The 25,373-nt window shown below is 42.1% G+C and overlaps 1 protein-coding gene across 3 annotated transcripts in view; it reads right to left on the reverse strand.

The window, feature by feature from the left end:
• LOC140725647 (D-beta-hydroxybutyrate dehydrogenase, mitochondrial-like) overlaps positions 1-25,373 on the reverse strand; it is a 37,062-nt gene that overhangs the window by 9,676 nt on the left and 2,013 nt on the right. Inside the window, exons 2-5 of one of the 3 annotated variants that reach the window (XM_073041392.1) lie at positions 19,881-19,941; positions 2,682-2,792; positions 1,626-1,767; positions 809-961 (exon numbers count right to left, since the gene is read on the reverse strand). In XM_073041392.1, the coding sequence (XP_072897493.1) occupies positions 809-961; positions 1,626-1,767; positions 2,682-2,792; positions 19,881-19,941 (467 nt within the window). Of the gene's footprint in view, positions 1-808; positions 962-1,625; positions 1,768-2,681; positions 2,796-18,110; positions 18,216-19,880; positions 19,942-25,373 lie in introns of those variants that run through there. The other 2 variants (XM_073041391.1, XM_073041393.1) reach the window with 2 other exon arrangements.

Genomic DNA, 25,373 nt, shown 5'->3' on the forward strand with positions numbered 1-25,373 from the left:
GTTCTTTCCTTTTGCTTGTTTTTTCTTTCCACTCTTTCCTATAAGTGTATACCCTCAGATAAATACTATGTGGAGATTTGTGACATATATGATTATATGATATATATATATATATATATATATATATACACATATACATACATACATATACATACACACACACACACACACACACACACAATGTCTGAAATACATCTTATGGAAATGTTTGTTTGATGATGAACTTCAATAAAAAAAAATAAAAGCTTACAGATCTGCTGGACTGAAGACCAACTATCTAGGGTTTTAAAAAGAGTGCCTCTAGAAATACTGGATAAATTGGATTTGATAATCCAAACATTTTTTGATTTGATAAAAAATCTGATGGATTCGAAGGCAGGAAGTCAAAACAAAAGGCAAGGGAAATATGACAGGAATTTATATTTAAGTTAGGCTGATATTGAAAATAGAGAAAATGGATATTTCCAACAAGAACATAACAAAGAAGCACTTCAAGAAGCAAGAACTTTGCCGGATTTCCTACTATAATTTAAAATCAGTTTCTGAGCTTGCAATGAAACACTTAAGAACTATTGCCAATTTTATTATGAAAAAATCCAAATAGAAATGTAGATCAAGTCATTCACCAATGTTTGTGGACGGGCAGACCAGCTTCCCTTGCCCACCACATGCCTGATGAAAAGATGAAAATTTAGCCCCATTAAATTTATAAAGCTTCTGTGTTGTGTAATGTCAAGTCCAATTAGGTTACTGAATATCAATGTGCATTATAAACAAGATACACATACGACTCAAGGTCATCACTTACCTTTTGCTCTGCGAATATATGGAAGGAAACCCTTGGTCACACGGATTGTCCCCCACAAATTAACCTCTGCAACCTCCTTATAAGTCTTCATGGTGGTGAACTCTACTTCACCAAAAGTTGAGATGCCAGCATTATTAATCAGTCCCCAAAGACCTAATCAAAGAATTGTGTTGAAACAGCCCAAGTGTGAGATATATTTGAAAAACATGACTAATTATAATACATATATCTTAACAGTGCAGTATACTCCTACGTTCCATCTTGTAAAACACATGCTTTTTATTTCTTGTGATGTCCCTCTTATCACAGAAACGCAAACCATTCAGTCAGGTTTCTCCTTCCACTCGATGGTATAATTTTGCCACATTCGACAGTTTTGATACTTGAAACTAACAGTACATTGTAATCAGACAGTAGAAATAATCTCCGGAAAACAAGAGGATACTGTCATCAACTTGAATCACAAATACAAAGCACCAGTAATTCACTGCTCTGCAATAAACACAGTTCCATTCAATTACTAGACTTGAAATGCTGTATAAACACAATAACCTTCTCATCTGGGAATCAAGTTAAATTGATGGGAATTTAAGGTATTTATCTTGTAAATTTTTCTGTAAATTATACCAGAGTGCAATGTTTTAAATGTCTGCACCATAATGATTGCTTAGTGCAGACCTCCATCCTGCTTAATCTAATAGATGTGGATTGAATAAACTAACTACAACAGATATTTAAGAAATGTTATTTCATCCTTTTTTATTTTAATAATGTGAACATTCCAACCTTTATTGAGAATTCATTAAAACTAACCAACCTTTTTCTGAATCCATTGAATGCTCTTTCACAAATTCTACTGCTCTCTCCACATCCTCATCTTTGCAAACATCTAACTGAATCACAACCATCCGATCACTCTTCATATCCTCCAGCTTCTTAGATCCTTCCCCATCTTTATCCTGAAAGCAGGAAGTCACAGTTCGTGAGCAAGTTAGTAATTAATTCACCTTCAGCACAATCACTGGATTTTCTATATTCATGGATCACCACTGGCATTCAAGATTTGTCACAGGTTGGGTTCTTCATGCTCACATTATTTTCAGCACAATAGCAAGATGAGGGTATCCAGGTTGGACTGACAAGACAAAAATCCACTCCAACCAAATATTACCAAATGTAACTGAATGTTAAGCACCGAAAGAGTTTAACCAAAATACATTTTTGACCCAAGCCTAAACTAGCAATTTAAAATTATGTAAATATGGATATTGATACTGGGCATTCCTGTGATATGTTCACAGTTACTTCCAGCTTCCAAGCAGCTAGTTGATTACGTAAATATTTATTGCGACTTTGGCAGTTCAATCAAATTTATTCTTATGGAGTATTCTGAAAGCAGATCTGGATAGCAAAATCTTAGCAAAAATATGAATTACTTTGCAGACCTGTTGATCACATTCCTGAAGAAATTCTATTGGTTGCAAGTATTTTACTCAAACGTTATTCTCTGTGTAGAATGTGTTGAATCCTCTGAGAGTTAGAGTCAACGAGTGGTGGTTTCCTTCCAGCGCTGTTTAACATGTGAATTGAAGATTATGCAACTGAACATTTCACAGCCAAGCTGTTCTGCCCTTTCCAATATCTGCATTTATATGCTTGCAAATTGATAGCTTAAGCATGGATCAAATTAGTATTTTGGTCACATTATAAGTGTATTTAATTATTTTGGTGATAATTAATACAACGTAAGAGATTACTTTTCCAATTCAAAATCAATTATTTTTTAAATAACAACTATTACACCAAAAAAATTCCTTTTGATTTGAAATTAGATTCTAAATCTTGAAGAGTAAAGAAGCAATATCATCTGTACCTTTAATAGGCACCCTGCAAAAACTCTGAATCCTTTTTTGTGCAGGTGCTGGGCCAGTGAAAATCCAAATCCAGTGTCACAGCCGGTGATGACAATACTTTTGCCTTCATTCTGCTTTAAGTAACAAAAATAAAATTATTGCAACTACAAGGCAAATTTAATCAAATAAGGACTTCTCAAAGTGTTCCTCCGAGAGAATGCTTTTATTAGCTAGTTGGCGGATATAATGGTTGCTGTGCATTTTCTTTTATTCAGTCATGTAATGGAGATGTCATAGGCAAAGCTGTCAATGACTGCTCTTGAGGTGGCTGTGAGTCATCTTCATGAAGAATAGGGCAATAGGGGGCAAGACCTCGTTAGTGAGGGTTTAAATGAATTCACTATGCGGAAGGACATTGTAGTAAGAAAAATCAGAGTTGGGACTAGTGGAATCTCAGAACAAATTATCAGTGAAAAGGAAATATTAGATGTCTTAGAGGAAAATTCATTAGGCATTTCAGAGATTGGAACTTGTTTTCCTTGGAGCAGAAAAAGTTGAGGTATATAACATTATAAGAGGTGTAGATAAGGCATAGAATGAGAAATCTATCTCAGACACTTCTGCTAAGACTAGGGGGCTTAGGTTTAAGGTTGGGAGTTGGAGATTCAGAGTGGAATAGAGAAAGGATTTTTTTTTAACCAGTCATCTCTCTCTGCTACCATAGCAGGCAGAACCAAATGCCCAATTCAAGCTGTCATCTGACTGGCACTGCATTCAGTTATAGTATATTCTCCATGCTTGGGGATACACTGGAAAATCAAAGGGATGTAACACAACTCACTCTACTGACCTATTTTGCTACTCATAAGAATCCACAGACAGATACTCCAAGGACCTTCTGTTCCAATGTACAACTCATTATCCTCCAATTTATTGCATTTTTCCCTTTGTTCCATTTCTATATAGTGGAGAGGCACCTGACTCTCCATGACGTAGGGCGTAGCTGTCCAGCAATCAGCCAACTTATGCCACCCAGGTAGCCCCAAACTCTTTATGAGGACTCGGTCTCCCGGCATGAGTTCGGAGAACCTAACTTTTTGATCATACCTCCTCTTATTTCCTTGATTCTGCTTGGTAGCCGCAACCTCAGCTAATTCATAAGCCCTTTTCAGCTCCCTACTCGTATCAGACACATAGTTCAGATAAATGTTGGGTGGTAGGTCTTCCTCGCCAGTCCCAAAATAAAGGTCAATGGGCAATGTCGCCTCACACCCAAACATCAAATATCATGGCAAGTACCCGGTAGCTTCATTTCGTGTACAGTTGTAGCAGTAGACCAGATGTCCAATTTGTTGACTCCACTTGCTCTTCTTGCTGATGTCCAAGGTTCCTAGTGTGTCTAGCAAGGTCAGGTTAAACCTCTCTGGCTGGGGATCAGCCTGCGGATGATAAGTAATCCTCGACTTCTCAACTCTGAGCATGCTCAGTAACTCATGAATGAGCTTACTCTTGTAATCCCGTCCCTGATCACTAAGTATCCGCCTGGAGAGGCCATAATAAATGAAATACTTCTCCCATAACACTTTGGCCACCATGGACGCCCTTTGGTCCTTGGAGGGAAAGCCTGCGCATATCTGGTGTAGTGATCCGTGACGACTAAGACATTCGCCGTGTTGCTGGCATCGGGTTCTATGGACAGGAAATCCATACACACCAGGTCAAGGGGCCCCGCACTATGCGAGTGGGACAAGGGAGCGGCCCTCATAGGCAGCGTCTTCCTCCGCATGCATCGAATGCACGACTTGCAGTATTCTTCGAACTCCGGCTTCATTTGGGGCCAGTAGAATCCATCTCTGAGCAATCCATAGGTCTTTTCAACCCCAAACGTCCAGGATCATCATGAAGTGACTTCAACACAATCCTCCGATACTTCTCAGGTAGAAACAGCCGGGAATGCCGAGGTCGGTCCGGCGGTGACGTGACCCGGTATAGGATCTGGTTCCTCGACTCCAATCTGAGCTTTTCTCTCAGTAATGGAGGCACCACAGCATGTTTTGTCTTCTCCGCTTGGGCCATGGCTCCCCTTCGACTGCAGACCAAATGGTACCGATGCCTGGGTCATCTCGCTGAGCAGCTGCCACTGTCGTGGTTTCTCGTGCCCCACAAACGACCAGGAGACGCAGAAGATTCTTCAAGAAGGGTTAAACTTTAATTTGCAAATCAAAGCTGAGACAGTCATTGAGCTAGTCGCTGATTGCCCACCGATCCTCGGACATAGCATTTTTTATAGCAATCTCCTGGTCCAGTTGCATTAGCATATGTAATCGGTCTATAGTTGCATATTACACGTACCACACGTACATCTTGCCACCATTGTTTCTACCAATTGACTTAATCATGTTCTAATCTACATCCCTTAGCTACCTCTCATTAACACACCATTGTCTTCTACATTCTTAAGATTTCATTCTCCTACTAAATTGAGTAATGCATATCAAATAGCAAGTTTCAAAACTGACAGCATAGTTTTGGTTACACAGCAAATAATGCAACTTTTATACTCCAATATATCCCCCCTTTGAGACCCAGAGGGTCTCACATAGAGAAAGAAGACTAAGAGTCTGCGCACAAAAGCCCCAATAAACTCAAGCACTTATTCCCAAATCTCAAACTATAATTTTCTGCACCAAGACCTCAAACTATTCTCTCCCTGTTACCCTGGGCCGCTGAGCCAAAAACCTGTCCCTTTGTACCTGAGACAGGGAAAAAGACTCAGAAGCCCTTACAATCTACTCCCACACTGTCGTTTTGCTCTTGTTCATCCTGCAGGTGTTGTAGGCTGTAACGATACATTTTCGGTGTTTCTTTCTCCACTAAGCTTGCTTCAGTAATTGCCATGAGCATTGGAAATTGTTTGGTTGCAGCACGCACTACAAGAGATTTGAGACAAGGAAGAAAACAGCACAGCACAAGCGCACAGCTCAACAATATAATACTGACAGTTATTGCTATTTTAGTCAGCCATGCTCCCCATCCTCCGAGTCTACTTTCCAACCAATCAAAGAACTGATGTTCAAATCCTGCGTTCTGTTTGACCTCCGCCCGCAGATTCTTTAATTTATTCATTGCTCTGGTGAAAGACCCTTCTGGGCTAGTATTGTTCGGTATGAAAGTGCAGCATTGTTCTCCAAACATTACACACACGCCCCCTTTTTCTGCCAAAAGCCAATCCAGTACCTGTCTGTTTTGCCATGCCACCCTGCTAGTTGCATCTAGCTGTTGCCCTAAGGCCTCCAGTGCATCATCGGTGTAGTTGATGAACCTCTGTTGATTGTAGTATATATAGTTTATCCTTTCAACATTTTTGCTTACCCCCATCACAGGTATGATAGCTTCCCAGTGAGCATCTCATGCGGTGTCAGGCATGTCACTCGATTAGTTTGCATACGGTAACTCATCAATGCTAACGGTAAAGCATCGACCCAATTAAGTTTAGTGTCTGCACAAATTTTGTTTAGTTTGGCTTTCAGGGTTCCATTAATTCTCTCTACCATGCCCTGCGACTGAGGGTGGTATACACATCCAAATCTTTGCTTTATCCTCAGCGCCTGTAGTACCAGTTTGACCACTTTCTGGATAAAAGCTGAACCACTGTCTGAGCTAACTTCTGTGGGTATTCCAAACCTTGGGATCACTTCATTTGTCAGAAATTTTACCACTGTCTTTGCCCCTTGATCTCTTGAAGGTACCGCCTCCACCCATCTGCTAAATCGATCAATTACTACCAGCAAGTATCTTTTCCCTCTCACTGTCTTTATCATGTCTACGTAATCGATCACTAGATGTTTAAATGGTCCTTCAGGTACAGGAATGTGACCTATTGGGGTTGTAATTCCCTTCCGAACATTATTCTGTGCGCATACCTCGCACTGTGACAAGACAAAGTCCACTGAAGCCTGTAAATAAGGTGACCAAAAACCATCCTTCTTTATTTTCTTTATCACTTCCCCCCTTGCACAATGGTCCATCCCATGCGCTTCTGAAATCAGAATCGTCAGTAGAGGGGTGGGTGCTACTAACAAACCGTCTTCCGTGCTCCACAAGCCTTCCGGGTTCTGCTTGGCCCCCCTTTTTCTCCACATTGTCTGTTCTGCCAAAGTTGCCTTACCTCGTATTTCAATTAGGTCCTCTACCACAGGTTCTGGAGTTAGGCTTACCTGGGGGGCAATGACAGCTGATGTACATCCAGACGCTTTTCTGGCTGCCTCGTCCGCAGCTTGATTTCCCTTTGTTATTACATCATTTCCCTTTTTATGTGCCTGGCATTTTACTATAGCCAATGCTTTAGGTTTCATTATGGCTTTTATCAAGTCTAGAATTTGCTGACAATGTTGTATGGGATCTCCGCTACTTTTTTAAAAACCTCTCTGTTTCCACACTGCCCCGAACAAATGGCATACTCCATGAGCATATGCCGAATCAGTATAGATGTCTACTTACTCACCTTCCATCATTTCACATGCAGCTGTCAGGGCTTTCATTTCTGCTAGTTGGGCGGGACACGGTTGGGGACAGGACTCCATCCTAATAATCTTATGGCTTGACTGATCCTGCTGCACTACTGAGAACCCTGCGTGATTTCCATCATAATCCCTATAACAAGAGCCATCTACGAACAGAACCTTTTTATCTGCATCCTCTAGTGGTTCTGACCGTAAATCTGCTCTCAATTTGGCAAATGCCATCGTCTTCCCTACACAATCATGGGGTTCTCCTTCATAGTCCAAAGGGACAAAATCGGCTATATTACTGGTAGTGCATCTCTGTATAGTTATATCTGGAAATGTCAATAGCATCTGATACGCTGCGTCAGCACAAATTTCCCCCTTTCTAGCAATTCTGCTACTTTGTGGTGTGTGTACAGAGTCACAGGATAGCCCAGGGTTACAGATGATGCCTTTCCATATGCATAGTACAGCACCGCCAATCCCTGATAACAGGGTGGATACCCCTGAGCCACCTCATCTAGTCTCGTACTGTAGTATGCTATCGGCTGCTTTGCTTTTCCTGTGCCTGTCTCTTGTGTTAGAACCGCTGTGACATAACCCTCCTGTCGGTTGGATACATACAAATAAAAAACCTTCTCGTAGTCAGGCAAAGCTAATGCTGGTGCTGACTGCAATTCCTGCTTAATAGTATTGAAAGCTATCTCCGCCTCTCCATTCCACTGTAAGCCGTTCTTCAAATTTGTATGTCCTGCTTCTTTCATTATCTTTCTCAAAGGTGCCACAATCTCAGCATATTCTCCTATCCAATCTGAGCTGTACCCTGCCATTCTCAAAAACGTCATCATCTGCCCTACAGTCTGGGGTTTGGGGGCCTTAGTTATTGCCTCAATCTGATCTGGTGCTATCGCCTTCACTCCCTTGGATATTACCCTGCCTAAGTATTCCACTTGCTGCGTGCAAAATTGCAGTTTCTTTTTGGATACTTTATGTCCTCCGTGCACCAGCTTCTCTAACAGAGTTATAGTGTCCTGCTCACACTGTTCCTCGCTGTGGGAGCAAATCAACAGGTCATCCACATACTGTAACAATGTACTTTCCAATGGCATGCCCTCTAGGTCTGCCTTCAATACCTGATTAAAAACGTGTGGTGAATGTTTAAATCCTTGCGGCATTCTGGTATAGGTATACTGAGCACCTCTGTAAGTAAATGCAAACAAATACTGACACTGATCGGCTAGAGGAATGCTGAAGAAAGCCGAACACAAATCAATCACTGAAAAGTAACTTGCTTCTGGTGGAACATTAGTCAAAAGCGTGTGTGGGTTGGGGACTACCGCTGGCCAGTCCTCTACCACATCATTTACCGCTCGCAAATCATGCACCAATCTCCACTTAGATTTATCTGCTTTTAAGACCGGCAGCAACGGGGTATTGCATGGACTATTTGTTCTTTTAAGCACTCCTATTTCAAGCAACCCCTGCACTGTCGATGCTATTCCCTCTTCTGCTTCTGGTCTTAGAGGGTATTGTGGTCTCCTGGGTGGAATTGCTCCCCTTTTCAGCTTTATTTCCACCGGACTAGCTGTTTTTATTTTCCCTATGTCCGTGTCATGCTGTGACCACAGAATAGACAGCAACTCATCTAACCTTTCATCTTTCTGCTGGCCTCTTTCCTTTCCCAGCAAGGGTATGTGTGGTTGGGGAGTTATTTCGACCTCGCTCACTGTCCCTAGCATATCTACACTTACCATTATTTTAATACAATTGTTGTCTTCTGATATCCACACCTCTGGCGTGATTTTCCTCCACACTGTTATGGTTTCAGCACTCTTAACTAAGGGTCCTAAGTCTTTAGACTGATATCCCTTGTTTACCAACAACGTTACGTGGGGCGCAGCCTCCGGTATCCTGTACCATTTTTCTAAAAAGGTGTTCCACTTAACTTGTAAAGCTGCCCCTTGCTTTCCAATTATCACAGCCTCCCCTTCCAGGTGCAGTTGGGTACATACCTCCAGGTGCCATTTCTCCTCTAACTCCCTGTTCTGAGTCTCGTCAAAAATCACTGTACAATGTAGCTCAGATTTGGGCATTACAGCCCTGGGTAATATAGCCTGCACACCCTTTTTCCATTTTTCCCAGGTTTCCTGAATCTGATCTGCGATGTCTCCTATCCAAAAGACATTAGACTTCTTGTCTTCTCGTACTATCAATTGAGCCCCTGCTCTTTCCACACTCAGCCCATTTCTGGTGCATTCTAATTTTAATTCCAGTTTCAATAAGGCATCTCTGCCTAACAAATTAATCGGAGTTCCTTTAAATACTAGCACTGGCAAAACAATTCCTTTATTTCCCATTCTCAACTGCACTGGAGCCGTGCACTGTGTCAACTGTGTTTTCCCCGAGAACCCTACCGTCTTAATAAACTTTCCTGACATGGGAAGGTGAAGGGCATACTGTGGCTGTACACAAGTGTACGTGGCTCCAGTATCTATCATCATTGGTGTCAGTTGCCCTTCTAACATATCCTGAACAATGGGTTCCTCGTCTGCCTCCCTTGTTATCACTGGGTAATGTCCCTTCCCACTCAAGTTCTCGGGGCACCCCTAATACCTCGCATAGGGGTTCACAGGCCCGCTTGGGCCTGTGGGGGCTGGTCCTTGGCTAAACTTTGGTTCCCTTCTTATCGGTTCCTGCTGGTGTGTGACAGGCCATGGTGTAAACAGACAATCTCTTCTCATGTGACCTGGCTGATTACATCCCCAGCACAATCTCTCTACCTCTCTTTCCCCCTGTTTCCTCACTGGTCCCCTTTGCCCATAGCTCCTCTGTCCCCCTCCTTGGGACTTCCAGTCCTGTCTGGGCTGTTTGAATTTAGTCTGTTCCTGATAGGGCATTTGTGGGAATGCTCCTTCAAAGACAATTATTGGCATGGGGTTTTCCAGCCCTTGTCTTACAGTATGATCGGTCCCTCCATATAGCAGTGCTTTGTCCAGTTCGATGGCTGTACTCGAACCGGTGGTTGCTAGCAGCATCTTTTTGTTTTTCTCTTTTTCCTTCTTTTTGAGTTCTTCGAGCTGCATTTGTATTAACTTTCTTTGCACCTCTTCCTGCTGCTCAGCCAACCTTCGTTTGTCTTTCCGGTATTTCTCAACCGCATGGACTATGTGGTCTCTAAATTCTTGTGGGGTCATTGACGTCAGCCCAACCACTTCCTCCAGTTTGGATTTTACTTGTGGAGGCACTGCATCCAAAATGCTATGTCGGAACAGTGAGGTCATAAATAAGCTATTCTCCACCTCTTGCTCAGTCTCCAGTCTCCACCTTTTCAACTGGTTTTCTACGTAGGCTGCTGGGTTTTCAGTGTCTCCCAGTGGATCCCCTTTTAAGGCTTTGGGGTCCACTTTGGGTGGATAAAGCTTTCTGAGGGCCTGCCATACCCTCTGCCTCACTCTGTCAAAACCATCTCCATCAGTTCTTGGGTCGTTCGAGTTTACTATGCCAGCCATTTCCATTAGTTCGTTAAATTTGGAGGTTCCCATCAACCTTATCAACAGTGCCTTCAAATCTCCCATAGCCAATAATCGTCCCACTGTTTCTTCTTCAAAGGCTCTAATCCATTTCCTTGCTCCTTCATGTAGATTGGGCAGAGTGTTTTTCAGCCCTTCTAGGTCCTGGGATCCCCAAGGGATATACTGCACTTGTCCTGATCCTTTAACTAACAACGGCATCATTCTTCCTCCTTCTTCCCACCTGCCCTGGCTCTTCTCCTCACCTGACTCCCCATCTGTCTCAGGGTATGTCTTTACTGCCTCCCACACAAATGTGGGTCTTCCCTTGGTCTCCCTGTGGAGTCCTTTCTTTTTGTCTTGATTCAATACTTGGTTGGCCCCTAGAGTATTTTTCGCATCTCTCCTGGCAATCCCCTCTCAGTAACTTATCTAGCTCTCTCTCTACTTCTGCAAGTCGTTCCCCTACCGCCTCCTTCTGCCCTTCTAGGCTTATGCCTCCTACCTCTTCCCCACAAATTCTCGCATCCTCTCTCTTTCCACTTAACTCTTGCTCTTCCAATGAGTCACCTTCTCTTTCTTCCTGTCCTGATGAGCCACTTTCTTTTCTAGTCTGTTTATTTCTATAGTATAACCGATACTCCTCATACTCCTTTTCCTCTCTCAAGTATTTCATCCGTTCAATCCCTTCTTCCATTTCTCTCTGTGCCTGTTCCACCTTTATCCTTTCTGCCTGTATCTCCTTTCATATTGCCGCTTTTTCCTTCTCGTATTGTTTTTTTTTCCTCCTCATTATCCCAAACCTGTACTTCTCCCTGCATGTTTACTGTTCCCATCAGCAGGGGGCACTGCTTAGGGGTTCCTTCCTCATTATAGGGAGGGGGCTTTTCTGTTTCTTTCGCATCCGGGTACGGAGCCGAAGCCAGCTTCTCACCGTACCCTCCTCTCTCTCTAACAGGCTGTTTCTCCAGCACCTTAGTGTCTTCCTCGCTTGTAATCAATATTCTACCTGTCCTCCTCAGCCTTTCCCCCTCCGTTCTGAAGAGTTTTAGCACTTCCATTTCTCATTCTCTTTTTTGCCCTCTTTTCTTAGATTTATCTTTTGGTTTGTAATTTTTAATTAGTCCCTCCATTTCTTCGCACAAACTTACATCAAACGTTCCTTCTCTTGGCCACTTTGTGACCAGGTTTTTGGTTCTTTTTTCCCATTTTTCTGAAGTTTTTGTGATCTCATTTTTAATTAACGGGAATTTTTTGCTCAGAATCTCTACTGCCGTTCCTTTACCTGTCATGTTATTCTCTCTTTTTAAGGTATTTCAGAGATTCACAGTTTGTTTACTGGATAATATTATTTACTCTAATTCTATGCCTAGTCCTAGTCTAACACCAAGTGGACTTTTTCTTCCTAGTCTAACACCACGTGGACTTTTTCTTAACTAAACTTACTCTAATTCCATGCCTAGTCTATTTTCCTTTCCCTGCCCGTTCAGCCTTTCGTTTCATACGAAGCGGTACCCACAGGGATTTACCAACACCACGTGGACTTTTTCTTAACATCTTATTAACTTATTTGTACTTACCCTCACTGCAGTGTTCTTGATCAATCCTCTGAGTCTCCTCTGTTAACCCCCAATTCTGCCAGATTCTTTGGACCGGAGAGACCCTTTGGCAGTGGTTCCACACTTCTGAGACTCCAAGACCTCCCCAAAACCAACAGAATTCTTAGTCCAAATTGTCGCAAAAAGCGCTTACCTTTTGTTTGGGTGCACCCTTAATTCTGTTAGCCTTGTGGGGGTCCCTAGAGGACTGGGAAGCGTCCCCAATCTGCCGTTTTCTTTCCGCGGGTCTCTTTCCGGTCCTGCCGCGGTCGCCAATTTTGTCGTGGTTTCTCGTGCCCCACAAATGACCAAAAGACGCAGAAGATTCTTCAAGAAGGGTTAAACTTTAATTTGCAAATCAAAGCTGAGACAGTCATTGAGCTAGTCGCTGATTGCCCACCGATCCTCGGACACAGCATTTTTTTATAGCAATCTCCTGGTCCAGTTGCATTAGCATATGTAATCGGTTTATAGTTGCATATTACACGTACTACACGTACATCTTGCCACCATTGTTTCTACCAATTGACTTAATCATGTTCTAATCTACATCTCTTAGCTACCTCTCATTAACACACCATTGTCTTCTACATTCTTAGGATTTCATTCTCCTACTAAATTGGGTACATGCAAAGCAAATAGCAAGTTTCAAAACTGACTGCATAGTTTTGGTTACACAGCAAATAATGCAACTTTTATACTCCAATACCACTTCCCCGGGACTCAATTCCGGCAACTGATTTGTCTTCGGAGCAGTCAGGTTACAGTAAACTTGTGGAATGGCGTCTCCATAAGCTCCCAATTGATCCACCGCTCAATCCTGCCCCTGCTTTCCGTCTGCCTTCACCATGATGGCAAACTGGCACATGGCTTTTACTCCTGGGGAGGAATGTTCTCCTGTTCCTCGTCCCTGTCCAGCCTTCATGTGCTCATCGGGACAAAGCATCAGCATCAATGCTCCTACATCCCGCTCAGTACTTCAGGCTGAAATCATAGTCAGACAACGCCACCAACCACCGATGGCCTGTGGCATCCAATTTCTCCGCAGTCAGGATATAAGTTAGGGGATTGTTGTTCGTCCTCACCTCTAACTTGGCACGATAGAGGTAGTCACTCAGCTTATCCACCACAGCCCATTTCAATGCCAGGAACTCCAACTTGTGTGAGGGATAGTTTTTCTCAGGGAGTGACAGACTCCAGCTGACAAATGCAACAGGTTTCATCCCAGTGCCCTGATCCTGATACAGAAAGCTCCCTAAGCCCTCTCCGCTGGCATCTGTGTGCAGTACATACGGCAATTGGGAGTCTGCAAAAGCCAGCACAGGAGCCTGGGTCAGCAGCTCCTTCAGTGACTGAAAGGCCTCCTCACATTTTCCATCCCACCTGGGTCCAAAGGGCTTCGACGGGCTAAGATACTCTTTAACCTCCTCTCCTTTTGTCCTCCTTCCTTTCTTCCCCAAGTGAGGGTAACTGCACAGGAAATGATTTAAAGGGTGATTCACTTTCATGTAGCCCTTCACAATCCTCCGATAGTAACCACAGAACCCAAGGAACAAGTGCAAAGTGTTCACAGTCTGGGGCCTTGGCCATGTGGTCACTGCCTCTATCTTAGACGGATTGTATCTACTCCATCTGTGAGACTATGTGCCCAACATAACTGACAGACAAATTGCAGAACTGGCACTTGTCCAGGGAAAGTTTTAACTCTTCAGCTTTCAGGCAGCCCAGCACCTTCAGTAGTCTCACTTCATGTTCCTCCAAGATGGACCCAAACACTATGAGGTAATCCAGATACACCAATACCTCTAGTATGTTAATAATCCCCATTGGTTTCTCCCTGACATGCTGGAAGGTTGCAGGGGCTTCTGATATGCCCTGGGGCATCCTTTTGAACTAGAAGAATATATGAACTAGAACATATAAATGCCATCTTTTCTTTGTCAGCCTCACTCATTGGGACCTGGCAATATCCACTCCTCAAGTCCAGCACACTGAACCACTTCGTACCACTCAGACAGGCCGGCGCACCTTCAATCCTTGGGACTGTACGCTGGTCAGGGACGGTACGCCTGTTCAGAGTCCTATAGTCCACACACATCTGTACCTTCCCATTCTTCTTCCTGGCCACTGCAACGCATAGAGGTTTCTTTCAACTTACACAAATGCAGCCGTAAGCATTCTACCTCTGCAGGGGCCAATCGCTGCGACCTCTCTTGGAACAGGGTGTCCTCTGTCACCCGCATAGTGTGACGAGTGCTCTTGGAACAACCCACATCAAGCTCGTCAGTGGAAAAGACACTTTTCAGTTTCTACATCTTCTCTACCAGCCTCCTCTACCAACCCGCAGGAACCGGGGAGTCCCCGAAGTTGAATGACTCAGTGGTCAACTTTCCCCCTTTTTCCAATAGTTTCTCCCCGGCTTGTCTCACAGGGACACGAGACATTATCGTCTCCAGGAACAGATATGCCAGAAGCATCCCCTGCTTGAAGGTCACCTCCCTCTTTGTAGTGTTCCTGACAATCACTGCCATCCTGTTCGCCTGTACAACTGAGGGCATGAGCAGATCAGGCCTCACCAGCAGACACTCCCAACTCCTCTTCGCAGTCTTCTGGAGCATCCACCAAGAGGGCCTCGCCCTCAGGCATTCCGGGAAATTTGGGGTTTCCCATCACTCTCGCTACTTCCCTGGGCCATAACACGACTTGCTTGAACTGGGTGAACCACACAGTCCCTCGTCTAAACTCGTTATCCGGCCCAATGCAGCCGTGCACTTCCTTAAAAGCAGCTTGAAACACCGGGTGAGTGGATAACGTTCTCAGGAAGCTCTCTCCACCTTTCTCCTTGCAGGCCCCCAAGAGCCTCCTCACAATAGAGGTGTTGGCCCCCACAAGAATTGAAACAGTGCCCTTTTCAATGGAGTCTGGGCAAACTAGTGTTAATGTATTAAGGGCCTCAGCCACTTCCACATTGGCCTCCGAAAACTCCAGCTTCACTGAAAAATAAACATCATTCGGATAATCACCCGCACTAAGACCCTAGATCTCCAGAGCACTGAATGGTGTCAATGGTAACTGCGTCAAATACCGGTTGTAAGATGCATGGTACAGCAAAGTGACCTGCAACAAAGTGACCCTGTGTCACATATGGCTCTAGCATAAATACCCTCTATCTGTAGCGGTACACTGGAGCTTGGCCCTACTAAGCCTTCAGGAATATTTTGTTTTTCTTTAGGGTGGTCCTTGGTATACTGCTGGGAATGTGTTCCCCTCAATACGCCAGGCCATCCCCTCACTGGTCTCTTTAAGTTTCCCCAATGGCTCTCTCTGCTGAGATATCCAGGGGCTCACTCTCCAAGGGGTTTCCTGTCGTTCACACTCCCGCCTGAAGTGTCCCTCTTCATCACAGTTATAACAGACAATACCGGCCTCTCCCCTTCTCATGTGACACTGGCTGCTAGCAGCTCTCTGCAGTGTTTGTCCCCTTAGAGGATCCGCCTCCCTAGCAGCTCCATCCTATGAGGGGGGGTCACACCTGCTGATAACAACCGGGACATCTCAGTTCTCAACTCTGCCACAATCTCCCTTACCACTTCACGGGGCAGGCTATCCACGGTCACTTCAACGCAGGGGACCACTACTGAGGGCTGTATCCTGCTGAAAGAGGCCTCCCGTGCCTCCGACGCATTCTCCTCCTCTCGTACTTCTCTGATCAGCTCAACAAACGGGGGGGGGGGGGGGGGGGGCGAGGGAATCTTACCAGACAGTCAGAGACTCCAAGTGATCAGGTTCTGGGACTGGGCACCTTTCGCTATTTGGTCCACACTTAACTGATCCACCTCAGCCCCTCTGCGCCACAAGCAATTTAGCTGCCTCTCCAGCCGAAAGATGTATGCAGAAAGCCTCTCCCCCTTCTCCTGACACGTGTTATGAAACCCCGTCATGAGCTCCGTTGGGCTTCCCTTTGCACCAAACCCCTTCTCTAGTGCTCGCATGTAGGCCGCAGAAGTGGCAAGTGGGTTCCGTGCCTTTACAGCTCTCACTACGTCAGCAGCCCTCACACTCAAACTTTCAACCAATCGCTGTCACTTTACATCATCAGTGCACTGCCACTCATCTAACAACTGAGAGGTCTGCTCCGCCCAAGTCTCATACTCCTCTTCCCCCTCAGGGGTGAGCTTCCTTCCATAGCTGGGACTTCGAACCTGGGCATTTTTCCATTTATTCGCCAGAGAGGCAAGGGCGGATACTAACTCAGAATTCTCACTCTTCACTGGGGGCCGGGACTCATTAGACATTCCAAATCAGACCACTCCTCCTCCTCGCTACGCAGAAATGAGAGAACCCTGTCTTTGATGTCTCCATCCCCAACTATGGGAGACTCGACTTGCGATTCGGCCTGCTCACCTACACTCCCCTCCTCCCGGAAAGTACAGACAGTCCACGGCCCCCCCACCTCCTGGGGCCCCAATAGTACCAGGCAGTTCCACTGCCGTTACGTTAGCGCTAGTCGAAACTAAAACAAAGTCTGTGCCTGCCATTTTAACAAATCTCCGCCCCACACTTTGCCTACAGCTTTAACAGTACTTAAAAGTCAAATTAATAATTCATCTGGAGTATGAATATCTACCCCACTCAACACACACGCATTAGTTACTGGTAACCCCGTGGATGCACACCACTGCTCGACCCTGGCAGCATCCATACCCACGTATTGAATTTGCTTTACGGGACAATAGTTCAGCACAGACCAGAGTTAAGCACACAACCCACTGGGCAATCACACAGCATCCAACAAAATCAATCCCAAACGATACCCCCACAGTTGTAACCCTCTGGTTCTGTCAGCTGCGCAAGTCTAGGGAGGACAACTTCTGGCCCCACCTGTTTGGGTGGATCAGTACCACAAAGTAACAGACTATACATCATATGCAATTAAACGATTTAGCTTTATAATTCTTAGTTTCCCTAAAGGGTTAGTAAAGTAAAACAAAAAGAAAAGGGCCCATTTTAATGAAATAGTCGAATGTGCCCAAGTTGGAGCTCACGGTTTCCCCTTCGCTGGTCCTTCATCAATTTCCCCCGGGCTTCGTCAACTCCCGGCCCCACCCCAAGTCCACTCCTTTCTGGTGTCTACAGCCTCTCCTTTCTGGCGTCTTCTCTCTTCATCTTCTGCTGAACAAAAGACCCAGATCACCTCGGTCTCAGGCACACAACAGGAAAAAAACACTCCCTTCATTGGCCAGCGCACATTCCAAAGCCCCCGTTATCTCTAACCATAACCCAAACACTGCCACCACAGAAAGACCATTACGTTAGCAGTGCTTCTACAGAAAGACCATTACATTAACAGCGAAACCTTTCACAGGGTCTTAAAAATGTTTACAACTTCCCTCAGAATTCATACCAGAGTTTTCTAATACTGAAGTTAATTAGTCTTTTTAAAGCACAGTGCAAAATTAATTCTCCAATATTCTAATACCATTCCTCTGTCAAGTTAAAATGAAAAATAAATGTTCATCACAGCCCTCCAGTCACCTAAAAACCCTTCAGACATTACTCTTATTACATAACTTATTACCAAACAACTAATTCTGGATCCAGTTTGCCACTATTCCTCAGATCCCAAACATTTTTACTCTTTTTTTTTGACCAGCCTGCCACTGGGGTCTTGTCAAAAGTCTTAAGGCTGCTTGTACGTCGCATCTACGCCGTAGGTACAGCGTACCCTACGTTGTAGGGTGACGTGCACCTCCCCAAAAAATTAACTCACGAGTTGTGGTGACGCAGAATGCAACAACTGTGATTGGTCCGCCTGGTAGCATCGCATTTCCAGTTACCTCTTCTCTGCCGTGTCTGTACACCGATGCGAAATAGATGAACCAAATCGTCAAATCTACCTGCCGACATGCGAAATGTTTGAAAGGCATTTCCTTGTCCGTGTCTCTCAAGAAGAAACTCAACACAGTGGCACAGAAACCACACCGCCAACTAGCGTTTTGGCGCACACCAACGCATGCTTGCTACAGCGTAGAGCCTACGCAGAAGTGAAAATCAGGGCTACGGCGTAGGCTGCGGCGTAGCCCGTACGCACACGTATAAATCAACCTTTACGAAAACAACACAGAATATATCAACCACATTTCCCTTTTGAGCCTCATCACATCCTTTAGAAAATTTAAACAAATTAATTAGACACAGTCATTACCTTAACAAACCAATGCTAACTGTCTTTGACGAAATGTTGTTTCTTGCAATAAAAGTTTACAACTTCCCTCAAGATTAGATCCAATGATTTGCCCACGACCAATTTTAAAACAGTGAAATATTAGGTGCCCTCCAATCCTTTGACACCATTCCTGTAACAAATGAGGTTTATAAAATTGCTGATCAGGACCTCTGAAATCTACTCACTTACTTTCCTTGATAACCTGGAATATGTTATTTTTGATACTGAGAACCTATCGCCTCTCAAAGGTCCTATGTCCCAAAATAATTTATTTTCTTTCCTCTTTACCCTATCCAATATATCACACATTTTCTCCTTAACTGCAACATCAGCACGAATCACCCTTCTTTGTAAAGATGTGAGGAAACTGTTTATGAACAACCTCAAGCACATCCTACACTTTTACCATGGTTACATCTTCGGTTTCTCGTCAGCCCTAAACTTTTTAAAATTATCTTATTACCACTTACACATTCATGCTTTCTGTAATCTCTTTTTTAATTCACTCCACTCATTACAGGTACATACTCTTTTAGGCTATGCAGTATTAAGTTCTTGGTGTCTGATGTGAACATCCCATTTTTTTGGTCTTATTTTACTTCAAGTCACTTCTCTAAAAAGAGAAGAACTCATAAATCAATGTGCCATGGAATTTGTGAGAACAATTTTACCCTGAATATCCTTCTTGAAACCTCCTAGATTGTTTGATCAAACAGTAATATGACATACCATAAATGCAATTTTTCATTTGTGTACGTTTCCCAGACAACCCTGCTTCAAGTCCCACAACTTGTGCTGATCTTATCCATTACTCCATTGCTCTGTTGCACCACCGACACTCAAACTACATCATCAATGTACTGCTTGCTCATTATTTTCCATTTTAGCACAAAGCTTCCTGTAACCTGTTTCACTAAAAGTGATAAACCTAACGTTTCAGAAACAGAGGATGAGAAGTGACTTGACAGAGGTGTAAAGATGATAAGAGGCAAAGATGGAATGGGCAGCCAGTGCTTTTTTCCCAGGGTGGAAATAGTTAATATGAAAGGGCATTATTTTAATGTGATTGGAGGAAGTATAGGTGGGGATGTAAGAGCTAAGTTTTTTTTACATAATGAGTAGTGGGTGTATGGCATGCGCTGCCAGAGGTGGTAATAGAGGCAGATACTTAGAAACATTTAAGAAACTCTTAGATATGGATGATATAAATAAAATGAAAGGCTACGTAGGAAGGAAGGGTTAGAATGATCTTAGAGTAGGTTAAAAGTCGGCACGTCTTGAGCCAAAGGGCCAGTACTGTGCTGTAATGTTCTATGCTCTTCATAACGTTTATCTATTTCACCTGGGAACCCTCAACCTTTCTTAAGATTGAAATACTCACCGCCCCTGACTGGCTTGCAAGCAATCGAATAGTTGGGGTGCAAACTGTTGGCGGAACTCTCCTGAAACAGGATATAATAGGCAAAATATAAGTTATTATACTAAAAACATGAAGCAGTTTCTTATAACATTTTAGTCGATGAAAGGACATGGATTCAAATTATTCAGATGAGAAGAACATAAACTTGAGACTCAACACAGAACAAAAGAAAGGGAATGCTTGTTCATTTATAAATGGACTATCGTATTAATTTCAATTCGCAAAGAAAGCCCTAAATCAATCATCTTCCCTATGCAGTCAAATAAAACTCTATCAGTGCAGTAATGTAGTTATGTAATGAACCACAATTTGAGCATTCTAAAAGAGGCTGTCATTACTTGTACACACCACTGCAGGTTTAGGCTTTCAATTGATTTGAAGGAAGTGCTGCTGAAAATATCAGCTTTAGTATTGTGGTGAGACAAAGAAGGCGAGCTTCTCCTTAACCAATCAGACTGATGGTTTGTAAAGTTAACAGGAAATATTGCAGAAATGACAATGGCTAAATTCAATGCTAAATCAAGTTAAAAGAAAAATAAAGGCGAAGGAAAGAAAGACTTGATTGTGAGGGGGAAGAGAAAAGATTAAGCAAACAAAAATAACCATTCAGAAATTGTTATAAATGTATTTGAATCTCTAATAACTACTAAAACCTGAGAGAATTAAACTTTATATGCAACAGTTCATTTTTAATGCAAAGGAGACAAATAAATAGCAGCTAAAAATTACATGTAATTAGATTGAAAGGGAGAAAATTTAAACTTCTGTGGTGAGTTTAGTTTGTATTAATGTATTATGCCAATGCAGTGCTGTTCAATGCAATTCAATGAGAAGACAGGTAGCAAGATGCCACTTTTGCTGAGCTAATGGCTCAATTTATCAGTAACGTTTGGGTATTTATCTGGAAGCTTATCCCCTCCTGGTTGGAGGGTGCTATATTATTTTCACTTAATTCCACACTGTTACTTCCGTAGAATTAGAAGACTGTAGAATTTAAAGATATACAGGCTGATACCACATACAGGGAAAGCCCAATTGCAACATTCAAAATGGTAAGAAACCAGTCTGAACACCTGCAGGACCAGATATATTGGTTAAAACTTTAAAAAAACACACAGAAGTTGCAAAATGACAGGATTGATTGCCTTCAAAGAACGTGGTACTAGTACATAAATTGAATGACCAGGAAAGAATGGAAATGAAATCATATGGCACCATATCATATTCTCAAGTTACCTGAAGTACTTTAAAATCGTTATACACATTACATTGCCAATCACAACAGCAGTTTTACACAAAGGAATAAACAGCAAGTAGATGAATAACTAAAATCTTTTCTTACATGGAGTTGTTTGAGGACAAAATAAAGAAAACTACATACAATGTTTTTAAAAATAGGGGGAATTACATCGTATATAGGCTTGACTTTGCCCACATCTGAAAACTAACACCTACAATTATGCAGCATTTATACAGAGATTCACAAAATTGTCCTAAATTAGGATCAAGTTCACCGTGGATCCCAGAATCAAAGCCATTTCATTCCAATGACAAAATAAATTACCTAAAATATAGGAGACACAAGCTTTTGGAGACATCGGATACCAGAGGATAAAGTGTACCCCTTTATGTTGAGTCTGACAACCCTTACTGTCTTAATTTGCTTTACAAACTATTTTGCATCAATACTGAGATCCTCTTGTAGAAGGTGCTCTATTTAAAAAAGTACAAAGAATAGTGGATACAGCCCAAGCCACCACACATGAAGCCCTCCCCACCACTGAGCACATCTACAATGCATGCTGTCGCAGGAAAGCAGCATTAATGCTTTTTGAGATAGTGATTTAGATGCATTTCAGATTTTTTACTGAGTTAAGTATTGTATGTAATTAGTTTTGCTACAACAAGTGTATGGGACATTGGAAAAAAGTTGAATTTCCCCATGGGGATGAATAAAGTATCTATCTATCTATCTATCCACCATCAAGGATGTCCACCATCCAAGCCATGTTCTCTTTTGCTGTTGCCATCAGGAAGGAGGTACAGAAACCTCAAGACACACACCACCAGGTTCAGGAACAATCACCACCCCTCAACCATCATTACCCCTGAACCAGGGGGGGGGGGGGGATAAGTTCACTCACCCCAAAGCTGAACGATTCCCACAATCTATCAATTCTCTTTCAAAGACTCTTTATCTCATGTTCTCAATAGTTCATTGCTTATTTTATTATTATTTTGTTTCTTTCTTTTCAATTTTGTATTTGCAGTTTGTTGCCTTTTTGCACTTTGGTTGTTTGTCTATCTTGTTGAGTGCAGATTTTCATCGATTCTATTGTGTTCCTTTGTATTTACTGCGCACAAGAAAATAAACCTCAGGGTAGTATATGGTGACTCATATGTACTTTGATTCTGAATTTGTACAGATATTCAAGGATGGTCTTAAAGATTCCTTGAAAAAAAAATGTAGGATCCCGACTGTCTCCTGGGAATATCCTGCTGGGGACCACTCGCCACTGGGAATCTCATGGGTAAATGTTAAGAACACAGAGAAATTCAACATAAACAGAGGAAGGTGTGGACCATTCACAAACTACTCATCTCATTAGGCACATCTTGCCTTGTGTGGAAGTGTTTGAAGTTCTCACACTAACCTTAGAACCAACACCACTAGAATGGACGTAAGTAATCCTAAGAAAAAAGATGCTGCTCTGGATTTTTGAGGGAATAATGACAGGAGATTATTTTGTGAAGATGACAACAATAACTGGAATTTCATTTATGGATAGCTTAATGCCCAATTCAAAGTTTGTGTCAGTGATCCAGCAAAATTTCCCAAACAGCTTCCACCATCATAATCATCCTGTACTGAGAATTGACATAAAGTAATGAATAAGACACACTATAAAATAATCTGAAAATATTATTTACATGATGTCCAAGTGAGTTTTAAAAACAGCACCTTAAGTCATAGTTACTGCTTCACAAACAAGATGGCCTTAAAAAATAATGAAATATCAGAAAAGGAAATTACATTTTCCATTTTAATTATATGTATATTCCAAATGTTATTTAGTAATACTTAATTTTGAAAAATTCTTGAAATTGTTTCCTTTTTTCCCTTTCTTTTCTTTTTACAATATTTTTATTCAGAAGAAAAAACAAGATTTACAGAGTGCAACACATAGATATATCTCAACATAAATTGTGTACATTCATATATTATAATAAAATTGATCAAAAAGTTATAGCATATCACATAAAGGAATACCACTGTAATCAAAAATTTAAAGATAGGTCATACATCATAAAAGAAATTTTTTATATGAAAAAAAATGTCAACCCCCTACCAACTACCAAAGAAAAAAGCTGATGGATGATAATGGATAATTAGAAAAAAAACATATTCGCTTAAGAAGAGAAGATAAAAATATACATAAAAGTCTGTGCACTGTTAAACTTTATAAATTGGAAAAGTAATTTAGGAAAAGTCCCCAGATATCATAAAAAGATTGTTTCAAATTTAAGACTGATCAGCGGATCTTTTCTAAATTTAAATAAGACATAATATCACGTAACCATTGAAGATGTGTAGGAGGGGAGACTCCTTCCATTTAAGCAAGATTGCTCTCCTTGCTAAAAGAGAGGTAAAAACTAAAACCTGTAGGTTAGGAGTATTTAAAGTTATATCTTCATTTGCAATAATACCAAACAAGGCAGTAAGGGGATTTGGGTCAAATTGGACCCTAAAAAGTTGTGAGAAGGTATGGAATACTTCCCGCCAAAACTTTTCAATTTTAGGGCAAAACCAAAACATATGAATTAAAGAGGCATCAGCAGAGTTGCATTTATTACAAAGTGGAGAAACGTTCGAATAAAAACTGGACAGCTTCTCTTTAGAAATGTAAGCTCTATGAACCACTTTAAATTGTAGAAGAGAATGATGAGCACTTTTTTTTCCTACGTTGGGAATTCGTTAACATGATTGTTATCAAGCTGACCTGAGCGAACTACTACAGATGCAGGATATCAGATTCCCTTCAGCCGATGCCTGACAGACTGCTGGATTTTTGTGAAGTATATTTTCTCCCCCAAAGAAATGCTGTTGATATGACATGGAAATAGAGTACAATAAGTTTTTATAATGTTCAGGTCCATGGGTCTAATTGGAATTATGCTCATATGTTTAGTATGGCAGAAGTGACTTCAAGTCAACTGGTGAGATCATTAAAGCAACCAGTTAATGAAGAAAGATATGTATATGCAGAAGATAAAGAAAACATCAATACGGGGTTTTGTGAAAGCTGGCACATGGGATGTAAACCCTGATTCTAGGCAGAATGTATTTATTTTTATATTCTGTTTTTTATCAATCATGGTATTGTTGGCACTGTTGTAACTATGTGGTTTTGTGTAGGTCTTGTAGCTTTAGTTTTTGGTTTGTTGGGTGGTAGAGTTGTGGTCTCCTGACTTGGTGTGTCTGGTTAGTCTTGTTCTGTCTGGTGGATTTGGAACTCCTTTCCGGGTAACACACTAAGATGGTAGCGTGATATTAATACGCAGCAGCCTCTCCGGACTCTGGATTTGGGAATTGCCAAACGTTATGTGGATTTTCTGGTGTAGTCTGTTTTGTTGTGTGCTTTTGTGATGTCATTCTGGAGGACTGTTGTTTCATTTTTTTAACTGCATTGCAGTTGTAGTTTCTAAATGACAATAAACCAAAATTCAGATTCAGAACAGCTTACAACATTAGAAATCAAGTGAGTGATGAATAGCTAAGCTAATAACAATGGTCTTCTCAATTTTTTTTGATAGGAAGCATGGTACAGTCAGAGACACATTTAGAGGAGAACTAATAATGAAATAAAGCATAATGACGGACAGGCAAAGCAGAACATTCTTGGCAAAAATCTGAAAAAAAAATTCCTTCTGAACAAGGCCACCAAAGAGCAACATAGAAAGGGATGAGAGACAGAATCACTTAGAAACGAAGAAACAACCATTTCAAACACTGCTCAAGTTGTGTTGCAGGCAAGTCAAGAGTGTGACTGCTCTGATTTTACTTCACATACTAAATTGTCAGGCTTGAGACACAGAAGTCAGAAAGTGCTGGAATCTGGAGCATAAAAACAAACTGTTGGAGAAACTTGGGCATCATTATAGAGGGAAAGGAACAGCTGACATTTTGGGTTGAGAATCTAATGACCTGATGCAGGTTCTTAGAAATACTGACGACTGTCTTGCCACAGACATTGCCTGACCGGTAGTTTTTTTCCCTAAAATTCATCGAGCTGCTGTCAAAAATCCAGAAAAAGATTAACAGAATTTCTTCCAAATGAACATTGGGAAAATCAAACCTATCAATGTCAATGTCCAGCTCCATTCCACTCCTCAACAATTTTCTGAAGCAGAAAGTTTGTAGTTCTGATGTCTAATCCCATGGTTAGTTGTGAA

The sequence above is a fragment of the Hemitrygon akajei genome, chromosome 3 (genome assembly GCF_048418815.1).
Source record: "Hemitrygon akajei chromosome 3, sHemAka1.3, whole genome shotgun sequence".
Taxonomy (NCBI): domain Eukaryota; kingdom Metazoa; phylum Chordata; class Chondrichthyes; order Myliobatiformes; family Dasyatidae; genus Hemitrygon; species Hemitrygon akajei.